The sequence below is a fragment of the Sinocyclocheilus anshuiensis genome, unplaced genomic scaffold, assembly GCF_001515605.1.
Source record: "Sinocyclocheilus anshuiensis isolate Anshui unplaced genomic scaffold, SAMN03320099.WGS_v1.1 scaffold708, whole genome shotgun sequence".
NCBI lineage: Eukaryota > Metazoa > Chordata > Actinopteri > Cypriniformes > Cyprinidae > Sinocyclocheilus > Sinocyclocheilus anshuiensis.
Window position 1 is genome coordinate 2,114,600 of NW_015555881.1, and position 15,366 is coordinate 2,129,965.

The following is a 15,366-nucleotide window of genomic DNA, read 5'->3' on the forward strand; positions in this document are numbered from 1 at the left end:
TTTTTTGCAGTGTGTTAAGGGTACTGTCAATATAAAAACAACAGAAATCAAAGAAAAGCTGCAGGTACAGTTATACAAAAAAAAATCTGACATGAAAAACGCAAAAGGATTTCTTATAGATTTACAGGTAGATCAATCTGTAGTTTTAATAATTAGCTTTATAGGCAGCAGAAGTCTGTGGTGTGTCTGCATGTAGACTGCGTCATATGGAGGGAGTAAACTGTCAAGGTTTGGAGGAGTTATTCAGTGTTCAGCGAGTGCGGATGGGCCCGTCGACCCTCAAACACACACTGTAATTATGGGATTGAGTGAGGAGCTGTGGGGGCCGGCCGGAGAAACGCATGCGCTCCCAGGGTGGGTGGGAGACCTCACTGTGTCTCTCTTCCTTCTTTTTCACTCCCTCCCTAGTGTTGTTTTTAGCTCCGAACGCCTATTTAACTTGGCTGGATTTTCCAGGGTGGGGCACCAATTTATTTATTTATTTTTTGAGTTTTGCCCAACCTGTCAGGGAACTTCTGGGGACATGAGATCTCATCCTTCCCACTTCCTCTCTTTCTCTTTTCTTTTTCCCCACAGAAAGTTTGCAATTAAAGTGTTTGTGTTATTTACACACAATCAAAAAAGAATAAAATGTCACGCATATCAATGTTTGGTATTATTGAGACAGTATTACAGTTATTATTAACATTTATATACAATAACATTTTCTGTTATCATTTTAATTTTAGTTAAACTTCTGTATTTAACTACACTTTTAGTAGTTTTTAATTTTCTCTCTCTATAGTTTTATATGTCTATAGTTTTTCACTTTGTTTGATGAACAATGATCTTAATTTAAAAGATACGTTCCTTGTTAGTGGTCTATATGTTCTTACTGTAATAATTGCAACCGTCACCTAGCAACAGTGGAAGGGACATTAAAATGTTGATTGGTAAGTGCTGAGCTCAATATTATAGAGAATAAAGAGAAACAATGTACAAGAAATAAAACCCGAAAACAACAGTAGCTCATTTACTTTGGCGGACAGGCCGTTTTTGGACCATTGAACGCCAGTCGACAGCTCCAGTGGTGGCGGGACGTATGAAAGCATCCATCCACATGCCTGCAGTGACCACGGGGACGAGACACACTGAGATTAAACTCTATTCATAGCCATGAATGAAGGACAATGCTGCCAAAACGCCTCTTAAAAAGTCACTGTAAACATTTCAGGGAATCCGCAGGTACAATTCAGGCTCCATTCATGTAGGCCTGTAGTTTAAGAGCATCTGAACGGAGATCTGGAAAATACAGCTTTTCGAATTCTTTATTCTTTTTGTTCTGTAGAAGTGCACTTCTAAACTAGACTTGAGTAAATTATAAGGGGGGAAAAAAGGATTCAACATTTTGCATTTCATGCATGTCAATTAAAGTAACTGCAATTAAACAGCATCGGCCTCTCATGAAACGTGAGTAAATCTGGGGGCGGTGTGTTACGTTTACTCATGCCCTGACACTTTTTTCCCGTGGAAAGCAGAAACTAGAGCCTGACCCCTTTTGCCTTCCTGTGTCGTCTTTTTTTCCGAACGTAACAAAGATAAGTGTCAGCTTTTCTCACTAAAATAGCCTCTGCTATCATTGTAAATGGTGTGAAAGGCAGAAGCCAGTGGAGTTGTTGTTTGATCGCAATCAGAGAGAACCAGAAACAGAGATTTGCTCCTCAGACGCTCTATGGGAGCTAATTAATTATCTGATTGTGTCACACCTCTTCTTTAACCGCAAAGTGCAAACACACAAGTTCACAAAGTAATGCGCTTTTGCAGAAACAAGCATCTTTAGCTCAAATCTCACTTTAAATCCATTTATTGTAATATGGCTCTTTTTTCCATTTCATTTGCTATTAATATTTATCCTGATATTCATTTTATACCATTAATGGGGAAGGAACTGCTTTTCACATGTCTGTTAGACATTGAAATGAATGAATACATAATTTGTTTGCTTATAAGTAAACTTCACAGAGTGAAATCAATCCTCTATTTTGAGTTTTCTATTTTATTCTTTCTGGATTTTGTGTTTTATGATTTAATGCGAATTTATCATCAAAACAGTGTCTAATTAAATTAATTGAATCTTTTAACATGCAGTCAAATTAAAATACAATTAAACTTCATAGAATGAAATCGTTTTTATTTTTCCCATATTCTGTGTTTTCCGTTTTCTTTTTTCTGGATTCTGCGTTTTATGCTTTAATACAAATTTATCATCAAAAATGGTGTCTAATTAAATGAATTTAACCAATCCTTTAATATGCAATCAAATGAAAATATAATTAATTTACAAAAAACTTAGAATTTGTTTGTTGCTGTTGTTAAAGCGCAGAAGAACAGAACCTTTAAATCATGAATGAAAAAAAATATCTTGGTTGCATGATATTTCCTAAATAAAAATAATATTAATAATATTAATAATAATAATAATAATTGGAGAAGTATACTGTAAAAAATGATTTTTCAAAGTTGTAAATTATACAAATATAACTGGAGTATGTTTTACAAGAATATAAATTTTATAAATTATTATTATTATATAATAATTATTATTAAATGTCTTTCTACTTCAAAATTTCACATTTAATTGAATGTGTCACTTGCGGTTTCTTTGTTTTTTCAGTATACATTTTACAATACAACAGCAACATATTTCTGTTTGTAGTGAAGAGCTAGATGATCGTCTAGATGTAAGCTAAATATTTTACTTAAAATACTCAAAAGTTTATTCCTAATATTGTGGAATTATTTTTTTCATTTACAATTACATTTATTCATTTAACAGACGCTTTAGCATTTAGCAGACGCTTTTATCCAAAGTGACTTCATCCATGTTTTTGATAAATATCTCTTTAGCGCACAGCCTTATTTTAATGCATGACAGCTCTGACCAATTTCACTTTTTTACCTGTACACAGACTCCTCGGAGAGGATGGCGCACACAGACGAGGACCTGATCGGAATCCCCTTCCCGAACCACAGCAATGACGTCCTGTGCAGTCTTAATGAGCAGCGGCGGGACGGGCTGCTTTGCGACGTCATCCTAGTGGTCCGGGACCAGGAGCACCGCACCCATCGCTCCGTCCTGGCCGCCTGCAGCCAGTACTTCAAAAAGCTCTTCACGGTGGCCACCGGCTCCAGCCAGGACTCCAGCCAGCACGCCATCTACGAGCTGGACTTCGTGGCGCCAGAATCGCTGACGGCCATTCTGGAATTCGCGTACACATCGACGCTGACGGTGACAGCATCCAACGTCAAGGAGATCCTGAGCGCCGCCAGACTCCTGGAAATTCCCTGCATTATAAATGTGTGTCTGGAAATCATGGACACGGGAGGAGGTGGAGAACGAGGAGGAGGAGACGGACATCCGGAAGGAGAGGAGTTTGAGGGGTATGACGAGGAAGACGAGGATGAAGAGGACGAGGAGGAAATGGAGGAGGAGGTCGACTCCAAAGATGGAGAATTTGAGGACAACAATAGCGAGAAATCCGCTCAAGGGGCTGAAAACCAAGAGGAACCAAAAGTTTGGGAGAACGGGAGGACGGACAGCCCACCATGCAGCTCCCAACAAGGGGCACCGAACCCAGACCGGGATGGCCAGAAAACCCAAAGACGCCAATCGGACACTCCAGAAGCCCAGAAACCCAGAGGGCCGGAGGGATTGGAGGGCCGGGCGCTGAAAGACTTCTCAATAGAGTCCTTACTTCAAGGGGGACTCTATCCGAAAGTGCCAGGCCTGGAAAGAGGCGCCGGATTCTCGCCCCTTCTCGCCTATCCTCCCATATGGGCGGCAGAATTCCCAGGCTACCCTCAGATTCTGGAGCCGCGACATCCTTCCCACCCTTTTCCCAATGCTTCACTGGAAAACGGCCCTTTGGACCTTGCGGTCAAGAAAGAAATCATCAAAGAAGAGCTGAAGGATGAGCCTTCAAATCCTATCCTCCACAGAGACTTCCTCAAAGACTTCATGAGTCCAGGGTTGGGAATGACTTCCGACCCCGCCCTCGGCCCGATCAAAGAGGGAGCGGACCTGCGGTCCTACCTGAGTATTCTTTCCGCCTCCCATCTCGGGACGCTGTTTCCTCCGTGGCAGCTGGAGGAGGAGAGGAAGATGAAGCCCAAGGCGTCACAGCAGTGTCCGATCTGCAACAAGGTGATTCAAGGAGCGGGAAAGCTGCCACGACACATGCGAACACACACCGGAGAGAAGCCCTACATGTGCACCATCTGCGAGGTCCGCTTCACCAGGTGAGTCGGGTTAAGGTGACACTAAAGCGAGTACCACAAACTTGAGCCCTCAATCCTAGTTAAAGAGCACAAATGAGAGACGATAAAGAAGTCATACTAGTCAAGTATATTTTCCAACATTAGTATAGAAGTACTTTGTATTAAAAAAAACATTATTATTAAATCTAATGTTTATTTTATTTTGTTTTTAGCATATTAATTTAAAAGAATAATTAAATTACTATTACAAAAATTATTAAATTATTATAAAAAATAATAAATTTCATTTAAATGATTATTAAATAACTATTAAAATTTTGCCACTTTTATTTATAGCGATAGTTAATGGGAATGATGGAGGGCATATTGTATATTTTTCTATACACTTCTAAGTATAAAAATTATTATTTACCATTTTATTTTATTATTTACAATTTAATATTTTATTTTTACAATTTTATTTTTTATTTTCTTACATTTGTATTAAAATTATTATTAAATTCCTATTTATTTTTTGCCATTTTTAATTATAGTGATAGTTGATGGGAATGATGGTGGCTATATTTTGTATTTTTCTATACACTTCTAATTTTTTAAAATTATTATTTACCATTTCATTTTGTTATTTACAATTTAATCTATTTTTTTTATTATTTATAGTTTTAGTTTTCAATTTCTTATATTTTATTACATTTATTATTAAATTCCTATTTATCTTTTGCCACTTTTAATTAGAGTGATAGTTGATGGGAATGATGGTGGCTATATTTTGAATCCATCTATAAACTTCTAATTATTAAAACTATTTTTTTTAATTATCGTTCAAATTATTGTTTAGCATTTCATTTCAGTATTTTTATTATTTAACATTTTTATTTGCATTATTTCTAATTTAATTTTATTAAATTATTATTAAATAAAAACACTGAACTTTTATTTTAAGTGATAGTTGATGGGAATGATGGGATGAAAAGGAGACAATAGGATCATGAAGTACCACAATCTGGATCTGCATTAAAAAAAAATTTAATATTGTCATAATTTACTCAACCTCATGTCATTCCAAAGCGTTATGACTTTCCTTTATCTGTAGATACTGTTTTTGTCCATAAAATTAAAGTCAATGGGGTCCAAAACCATATCAGAATGTTAATTTTTGGGCGAACTATCCCTTTAACATTTCAGGACTGTTTTTAACATCAATTCAAACAGATAGAGTACAAGAATAACACTTTAAAATTAACAGTCCTTATAAAGAACAGACATACTGAAGAAGTCAACCAATGTTTTACAATGACAGATTTACGAGAAAGAATTCTGACTTGCTGTCATCATGTAACCCAGCAAACTTTTCCCTTCAAACAAATTACACTGACTGTCTACTAGAATAAATAGCCTCTTTGAAGCAGAAGAACTAAGCTTCAGTATTGCAACAATGAAATGGCACATGAAAACTAGAGCAGCATCATAAGGACAAACCTGCTGTGAAACACTTTATGCATCACTGTGGTCGGAGCCGCATGAGGTTTCCACACTGTAATAAAAGCCAAAGCATAGTGATGTTAATATAAGACCTACATTTCACTTTTGGGCTCAAACGCTCTGTAGAGGAATGAAATTTCGATGAGTGAGATCTAGACTGAGAAATAGATCAAACGAAGGTTTTTGAGCTTCTGGATAACTCATCTGGATACCACATAACAGGAACACTAAATCCGGTTTTCGTGTTTTTTGGGGGGTTTTTTCTGTCGCTGCTACTGTTGAGCAACTTGCAGCTGTCAGCTTTTCAAGTACGAAGGCATACACCTGTTTGTGTGTTTTTCTGCATGCATGGTGCATCTTGAGGTTTTGCAGTGATTCTTACAGGTACGCAAAATAACCTCAAAACACAAACTTAAAAGAATAGCTCACTCAAAAATTATAGTTAAAATTGAATCACAATCAGGCCATCCAAGATGTAGATTAGTTTGTTTCTTCATCAGATTTGGAGAAATGTAGCATTGCATCACTCGCTCCTCAATGGATGGAATCCTCTGTGGATCCTCTGCAGTGAATGGGTGCCGTCAGAATGAGCGTCCAAACAGCTGATAAAAACATCACAATAATCCACACCACTCCAGTCCATCAATTAATGTCTTGAGAAGTGAAAAGCTGCGTGTTTATAAGAAACAAATCCATCATCAAGACGTTTTTAACTTCAGACCGTTGCTTCTGGCTAATATTCGAGTCCATAATCCATAATAGCGCTTCCTCCGGTGAAAAAAAGTCATCTGGTCTGAATAAGGAGAGAAATATGCATCGATCAAGCACCGTTTAACAAGCCAAAACAGTCGGAGGATTTTGATGAGAGAGGATAACATGAGATGGACTTTTTCCACTGGAGTTGTTATGGTTTATGAATGCACATTTTAGCCAGAAGCAATGGTTTGAAGTTAAAAACATCTTAATGATGGATTTGTTTCTTACAAACACACAGATTTGAATTGATTTAATTGTTAACTGATGGACTGGAGTGGTGTGGATTACTCGTGGATTGTTTTTATCAGCTGTTTGGACTTTCATTCTGACGGCACCCATTCACTGCAGATATTTTCATTTTTGGGTGAACTGTTCCTTTAATCGCTGTTTTTCTCTTTTTCAGGCAAGACAAACTAAAGATTCACATGCGCAAGCACACGGGCGAGAGGCCGTACATCTGCCTGCACTGCAACTCTAAGTTCGTTCACAACTACGACCTGAAGAACCACTTGCGCATCCACACCGGCGTGCGGCCGTACCAATGCGAGCACTGCTACAAGAGCTTCACACGCTCCGACCACCTTCACCGGCACATCAAGCGGCAGAGCTGCCGCGTCTCGCGCCCGCGACGGGGCCGAAAACCCTCCGCGTGGAGGTCCACCAACTTCCTCTTCACTCCAGATCCCAACACCCTCCAAGCGGACAGGACCATGCGGATTCCTGCCGCCGGTGGCACCCCCTTGCTGGCGAAACAGCAGCCTACAGGAGGAAAAACGCTGGAGGATGTCAACGGTGACAGCCGGGAGACGGACAGGAAGCTCATCTCAGAGGATGTGAACAGGAAGCGGGGTGTGTTTGCTTTCGCCATGGCGACGGAGGATGTTCTGCCACACCCGGCCTTCTATTCCGCGACCTCTGACCCCTGGGCCGTGAGACGAGCTCCGCCCATTCCTGAGGCCGCAAAGTGACTTTTGTTAATTCCTCGAAACAGCTGCTCGCTTCGGACGCCACAAAGTCTCTGCGAACCGGGTTCAGACTCTGTAATATTAAATGAGAATGACATTTTAGTTTGTTTGTTTCATAAGTCAGCTTCCAAATTGGATGACAGGGATTTTAAATACTTTTTAAATGACTAGATTTGTTAATATCTTGGATGTGCATTTGTTAAAGCTGTTTTTGATGCTTCAGCGTTTGCTAACAAGGGTGATGCGCTCATAGACTGTCCAATGCAATGGAGTATGTGAAAATTGAATGCAAAAATTTGACAATCAGGTATGCAGAAAGAAAAAAAAAGTCCTGCTGAATAAGCTAGAAGCTTTGATGTTTGCATTGTATTATCTGACAGGTTTTGTAATTGAACAGTTTTCAGTGAAGCTAAATCCTAAACACAGGAAAATAACAAACATTGTAATCCACTATGCAAAACACAAAAGCGGTTAAAGTTTTTTAGAATTAGCACAGAAACCACAAAGACAAAATGAATCAGAAAAACTCTCAGGATTAGAAATAATTTTTTAACAACAACAAAAGAGCCAAACTATGACGTGTTACACATAATCAAACTATTCTGCAGTTAATCATGCAATTAAACAAAAGAGAAATCATGCAAATTATTTTTTCAAGATTTAAATTATTTATATTGTGCATTTCAAATTGACCCTTGATTAAATCGGATGCTGTTTAAAATAATAATTTGTATGGATGGCTTTCAGGTTCTACGGTGGAATTGTTCATTTTTGTAAGTGTTTCTATACTGAACATTGTAAAACATCCAAAGAAGTGTTGTTAAAGAACAAACTTGATATCCAATCTGTTTGCAAAGCAGTCTTTTTCACATATGAAGTGTCTTGGAGGCGCTTGACATGTACAGCAAAATAAAGCGGGGAAAAACGTCCACAACTTTGATACTGTTCCTCATCTGAACCCCTAAAGTAATTCAGCATCGTTTAAACTGAAACGAAACATATTTTCATGCTATTTATGCATATTTAAATAAGCCTTGGCTATATTTTACTAAGATGTTTTATAAAGACACTAACCCATTTGTGTTCTGGTTTATCTGTTTTTCAAGAGAGAATGTGTCAATGCAGTCCGTGTACGATATTTGACATCAAACCCTCTGAATTCAAAAGAATACGGAAATTAAAAAAAGCATTTAACTAATAAAAAAACAAGATTTTTAACTTCTGAGAATGAGAATTCAGATCATCTGGAAAGTTAAGTTTCTGCACTTCACACAAGACATTTAAAATGTTTTTATCTTGGTGTGCAAAATGCAAAGATGTTTTAATGGCCATGTACAATGAAGGTGCTTAAAGATGTGTGTGTATATATATATATATATATGAAGCCCTTCTGTGGCGACTGGTGGGAACTTGCACTATTTGTTTGATGAGGTTTTAATATTGGTTACGATATGTTGATATTTCTTAAAGATTTCAAAACATACAAAAAAAAAAAAAATCACAGAACGTGTCTGAGATATGCACTTTACTCCTCTTTTACACAAGAACAATTTCAGTGAAAGTCATTTTTATAAATGTGTGTGGTATTTGTATATTAGATTAATCCCGGAATCAAAGAACTGGAATAAAAATAAAAAAGCTTTTTTCAAGAAACCTGTCTTTTATGGCTCATGTCTTTCATGGGTCATCTGGGTTTTATGGGTCATCTGATCAGGCTTTTATGAGGTCAAGTGCATTAAAGCTCTCTTTAGAGTATGCTTTAACTTTGAATGTCATACTCGAGGGTACAGCGAAGGCAGATTTGATCTAGCTCCTAAACGTCCAGCTTTCTGGATGATGGAGCAGATCTTTAACGGCTAACTTACCTCAACCTAAAATTACTCTGAAATCATAGCATGTGGTAGTTTGTTATGACACAAGGCGGTGAGGATCCAACAGACAGCCCTCTCTGGCACAATTACCCATCTCTGTGAGTAATCTAAACCCACACGCTATAACTGTGCTTTAGTAGAAGCCAGTTTCCCAAAAACATGCAAATGTTGTTTTGAATTATGAAGAATTTTTAAAGTAGGATTGCTATTAGATTAATTTAACTCCGTTATATTAATCTTTTTGAGCAGCAAGTTGACTTTCTGACAATTACTTTTAATGACTAAAATGATGCATATTGCATTTTTAACCGACATCAAATGAAACCATTAAAGATCATTTATATTTTCAGAATGATGTGTTGTTTGAGAACAAACTTATTTTAAATTGCAAATCCGCTGAATGTCTTGAACAATTCAAAAGATTTAATGTAGGATTACTATTTTGCATTAGATTAAGTCAACACAACTAGTTTTAATTTGCGTCAGTGCTCAAAGTTAAAAAGTTAAAAATAAAAAAATGGGGCATTAACAATTACATCAAATACACAGCCCTAAAATTAAAACAAATTAAAGTTCACTTAAATACAATATTCATGCAATATTTTATATGCACTCACATTTTATTGCTATTTAGCGCCCTCTACTGGAAATCAAGATAAAATACACATGACAAAAATGATAAAGTGTAAACTTTAAACAGTTTCTCCCACGCTGTTCTTGAAGGTATAAAAAAATACACAATTTAAATTATGTACTTAAGGAAAATATAATACCACATTTCTCACTTCTCAAATTAAAAAAAAAGTTTTACCTGTAAACAGCTTGTTGCAGGTAAACAACCGTGAATAAATCAGTCCCATGCTAGTTAATAGACTCTTTCATAAATATTGCAATTATTTCATTCTGACAGTGTGTTGAACAAGAGTTCTGCGATTCTGAACTGTATGTTTCCATCATCTGTGCAACATTTGACCTCACCTGCTAGTGCGTTAATATCGAAAATTGAGTCATGCATATCCTAAACTTGCTTTGGCCTCCATCCATAAACTTTCTGCTAATTTTGTAATCCATATTTCTATTTCTTGACTAGCAACTTAACCGCGTTTACCGCGTGTTTACTTTTCGCACAACTCAAGTGAATCCAATTCCAAATTGATTCATCATTTTGAACCGGTTCTTTAAATGATTCGAGCGAACTGATTCACATTTCACCTGTACGAGCTTTGTTTAGGAGCAAAACTGTGATGTTCGTGGTGTACAACATTTGACTTAACCGAAAACATAGTCATAAACAGCAGTATTTAAATGTTTCTTTAACAAAACATGTGTATAAATACCACGTAAAATGTAGACGTCTGTGAACTATAAGCCTATTAGGCGATAACTCAAATGAATCGATTTGCTCAAACGATTCAGAAAGTGTACAAAATAGAAAACTCTTACTACGTACTCAATACTGCATAGTGTACACTATATTATGGTAGCCCGTTTCCGCCAATGAATAAAAAATAAAAAAAGGTAATTGCACTTTTTATCTCGCAATTCTGACTTTTTCCTCATTATTGCGTGATATAAACTCGCAATTGCGAGTTAAAAAGTCATAACTGTGAGATATAAACTCACAATTCTGAGAAATAAAGTCAGAATTCCGTGATATAAACTCGCAATTGCGAGACAAGTCGAAAATTCTGAGAAATAAAGTCAGAACTGCGAGATATAAACGCATAATTCTGACTTTTTTCCACAGAATTGCGAGCTTTTATCTCGCAATTCTGATTTTATAACTTGCAATTGCGACTTAATGTCTCGCAACTACGAGTTTATATCACGCAATTCTGACTTTATTTCTCAGAATTGCGAGTTACTATTTCACAATATGACTTTTTAACTTGCAATTGCGCGCTTGTATCACGCAATTATGAGAAAAAAGTCAGATTTGTGAGATAAAAAGTTGCAATAATCTTTTTTTATTTTTTTTTATTCAGTGGCGGAAACGGGCTACCATACTATATACTGCCTGCTAGAAAAACATTTTTCGGTAACACTTTACGATAAGGTTCATTAGTTAAATACCTTAGCTAACATGAACTAAGTATGAACAATACTTCTACAGCATTTATTAATCTTAATGTTACAATCACTAATGCATTATTACAATCAAAAGTTGTGCTTGTTAACATTAGTTAATGCACTGTGAATCAACATGAACTAACAATGAACTCTATTTTCATTAACATTAACAAAGATTAATAAATAGGCCTACTGTAATTAATGTATTGTTCATTGTTTGTACAAGTTAGTTAATACATTAACTAATGGAACATAATTGTAAAGTGTTACCCATATTTCATTATAACACTTCACACATTACAAACAGTGATATGCTATATTAACACAAGACTTGATGGTAAGGTTCTCTTAGCTAGTCTGGTTAGTTGGCTGGATTTAGAGGGGTCAAAGTCCAGCGGCGGCCAGAAAAACACAAAAAAGCCCAGCACCCTTCAAATGACTCAAAAGTGTTTTACACTTCAGTGTGTAGGGCATAGTGATGCTGACTTTTCAGTGGAATCCGCCCATTATTTCTGCCTCATCCATTCCACTGGAAATGGTCAAAAGTGAATTGCACTGTAAGCTACAGTACAACACCGTGCATGTGCTTTGTTACCTAATGCACACTTGGCAAATGAAGTAAACTCTATTCACACATCCTAAGCACATAGAAAATGTAAATATAGTATATAACACAGCAACAGTAAGGCTAGTATGGAAGAACGCAATCCCAAATATAACCTCAGACTTTGAGAAACTATCCAAAACATGGATAGAAATAATTAAAACCTTAAAACATTTGCTTAAGACTTAGTTGCATCATCCACCTTATTTTTAAGGCACCACCATTTTTACATTTGAATGTGATTTATACATTCAAGTTACTTTACATGGTTTCTGCAGGTTTTTTTAAGGTAAATTTAAGACCAAATTAAGAATATGCAAGGAATAAATTCTCTAAATAAATGCAGAGCACAAATTCGGAGTATGTGAAACCATACTTTGCCACACTTCACATCAGGTTATTAAATTTCAAATTTATTCACTTTCCATCTCAAGCAAACATTTGGATTTAAAAAGGTTTAGATATTTGAACTGAGAAACAAGACACACTAAATAAGTTTTTTTTGTCGTCGGTTTGGTGCAGTACATGCAACATTTAATGCCGTGACTTTATGAATTAAAAACTTTGTTCTGATTTAAGACTTTTTCAAGCCTTAAATTGTGGAAAGGCATATTATGACATTTTTCATACCTGCAGAAACCCTGTAGCAGTTCATAAAGTCTGCAAAGTGGTATGTTATACAATTGTAAATCATAATCAAATCAAGTTGCACTGTATTTTGCATGTAACTCCCCTTAGAGCGGCTAACAAATCAAAGTCGCACATTCACAGAAAATAGCTTGTATTTGATTTAGGAAAAATAAGGTGGATATTGTTTTAGTCCACAATTGTAAAATATTAAGACCTTCAGACAATGCAAGTAGTTGTTAATTCAAAGTTATCAGGGTTTTGAAACGAAGCCGTTTTGGCAAAACCATTAAAACTCAACTTAAAAATAATAGTCACAGCAAAAGTCACCATTTAAACCATTAAGATTGACAAATTAACATTAATGTTAGCCAGTAAACAAGAACACTTCCAAAAACTTACAAATCATTTATTTCTACCAAAAACACTATAGGATTGAGATTTCAATGAGTAACAATGCTGGTAGCCAGCAAATATCCTAATTGACAAAGATTCAACTTAAGCATTATAACTGAGAAAGCAAGTCAAAAAAAACAAAAACAGAGTTTAAAAATCAAAGCTAACAAAAGTGGAAATTTCCGGTCACTGTTAGATGCATTACCCAAAACGCTGACATTCACGGGACTCTGGAGTTTTAAACGGCTCTCCTACGCTACACAACAGGAAGCAGAACAAGCATCTGGAAACATTGAGAAAAATGTACTCAAAATTGTTTTATTTCAAAAGCTCTGGCAGCTCCTGAACCTCATGTGGCAAATCCAGTAGACATGTAAAATACAACCATACAATACATTATTCAAAAAAGGTACCAAAAAGTACAGTAAAAATAACACTTCCATCTCTGGAAATGTGGACAAAAGGAAAATAAAATTAAAATGAAAGTGTGGAAGTGTGACATTGCTTCCCCTATTAATCGGTTCTGTACAAATGGGTCATGATCTCGTCCGGTAAAAGGAAAGAGCCCGCGTGTGTGTGTGAACTGCTGTCGTGGTCACGGTCAGACTCCTGGTTTTTGGGAATACTTCAGTCCTGATGGGATACAGAGAGACGTGGTCAGGGGCAGGTTGGAAAAAATGTCAAGAAAGCAACATTTCAGTGAACAACAGACAACAACGCCAATATTCAGCTCAAGTCAGTTCAATGTTTATTCAATCCAGTTCATTTGGAGTGTCGATGTTGCAAAATTCTATTATGAAAAACTTGATTCATACAACTTCCAATAAAGCTCCATTATTATAGTGTCTTTTTTTTTTAACGTTCAGATTGCAAATGTTCAAAGATTCTTAAAACAAGATTTACTTTAAGCAAAATTACATGAGTCTTGTTTTATGAACTTAATTTAATCAGTTTTTAATGATTAAAACATTTTTTTAAATAAAAAATTAACTAAATTCAAGTGAAAACAAGTTTATTCCCCATTGACATACGTTCTTGTTTAAAGCATAAACTAAAAATAAATTTTATCCCAGGAAACAAGACTTCAGATCTTCAATTCGCACCTCAAGTAAATGCATCTTAATTTAAGGTCGTTTAGATATCTGTATTGGAAAACAAATACAGATGAAGATATTCATTTTTGGCATGAATTCAAGACTTCCCGCTGTACCTTTTAAGGCTTTAATTTGTGAAACCTCAAAAAAAAAAAAGGCTAAGATCTGCAGAAAGCAGCTCTAAAGAAGTGTCATTAAGCTCAATTCAAGTTCTGTTCTCATGCGATGTCATGTCATGTCAGTGCACTCAAATCAATATTTCCAAATAACTGCTTTTAAACCCCAACTAAGCAAGAAGGAAACAAACATTTATCCATTGATAAATTCATACACTACCTGTTCTGCATGATTAGTATGGCTTGTAGTTGCTCTGGTGGCCTCCACGTCTTGGTGTTTTCCCATAGCTCGTACTGCCCTGGTCTGGAGAAAACAAAACATGTGAACGAGTGAACATGGAAGCGAAACCAGGATGATCATGAGAGCGTTTGGAAGATGCCGACTTACTGTAGTCATAACCACCACCATATCCATAATAGCCAGAGGAATAGTCATAGTTGCCATAGCCACCATAACCACCATAGCCCTGCGGGCCGCCGTAGCCTTGGTTCCCGTAGCCTTGGTTCCAGTAGCTGTTATAGCCCTGGTTCCAGTTCTGGCCTGGGCCTGAGGAAACACACACCATTAGTTCAAGGACTGAGACTGGGGTTCACAATAATGTGCATACTTTAGCAACTAAAGCACGCCGCTTACCCCCACGACCCCTGCCGCGACCTCCGAAGCCTCCGCGGGTACCGTACTGCTGCTGCTGGTAGATTTCCTTGGGCTGGGCGATTTTGATCTCACACTGAAATCAGAGACACAAAACAGATACAAAAGCCAAACTTTAAAAGGTAAAAAAAAGCAACCATGCACAATTTCTACCCCAGAATAAATAAATATAAAAAAAAAAAATCATACATAAGAAAATTATATATTATGGTAACTACAAAGTGGGGTGGGGGTGGGGTCAATTATGACAAAGAAATATAGTTAAAATTAGTAAACCGAATTAATTTCACAATTTGGCTCTTTTTTTTTTCCTCCTTGCAATTGGGTTTAACAAAATAAATTACAAAATAATTGATAGTTAAATGCATCTCGCTCACAATTATGATTTTTCCTTTACAATTCTACATTCATATCTTGCAATTCAGGAAAAAAAAAAAAAAAAAAAAAAAAAAAAAAAAAAAAAAAAAAGGAAAAAC

General features: G+C 36.4%; 2 protein-coding genes across 3 annotated transcripts in view; one reads left to right on the plus strand and one right to left on the minus strand.

Annotated features, from left to right (window-relative positions):
• LOC107675801 (zinc finger and BTB domain-containing protein 7C-like) overlaps positions 1–8,958 on the plus strand; it is a 28,041-nt gene extending 19,083 nt beyond the window's left edge. For both annotated transcript variants that reach the window (XM_016470268.1, XM_016470267.1), the window contains 2 exons: positions 2,949–4,278; positions 6,899–8,958. In XM_016470268.1, coding sequence (XP_016325754.1) covers positions 2,963–4,278; positions 6,899–7,463 — 1,881 coding nt within the window. In that variant the 5' untranslated portion in view covers positions 2,949–2,962 and the 3' untranslated portion in view covers positions 7,464–8,958. The remainder of the gene's footprint in view (positions 1–2,948; positions 4,279–6,898) is intronic.
• Positions 8,959–13,332: 4,374 nt separating this feature from the next.
• The window catches only part of LOC107675706 (heterogeneous nuclear ribonucleoprotein A/B-like), a 7,588-nt gene continuing 5,554 nt past the window's right edge, over positions 13,333–15,366 (minus strand). Inside the window, exons 8-11 of the mRNA XM_016470119.1 lie at positions 14,873–14,966; positions 14,627–14,785; positions 14,459–14,542; positions 13,333–13,661 (exon numbers count right to left, since the gene is read on the minus strand). Coding sequence (XP_016325605.1) covers positions 14,472–14,542; positions 14,627–14,785; positions 14,873–14,966 — 324 coding nt within the window. The 3' untranslated portion in view covers positions 13,333–13,661; positions 14,459–14,471. The remainder of the gene's footprint in view (positions 13,662–14,458; positions 14,543–14,626; positions 14,786–14,872; positions 14,967–15,366) is intronic.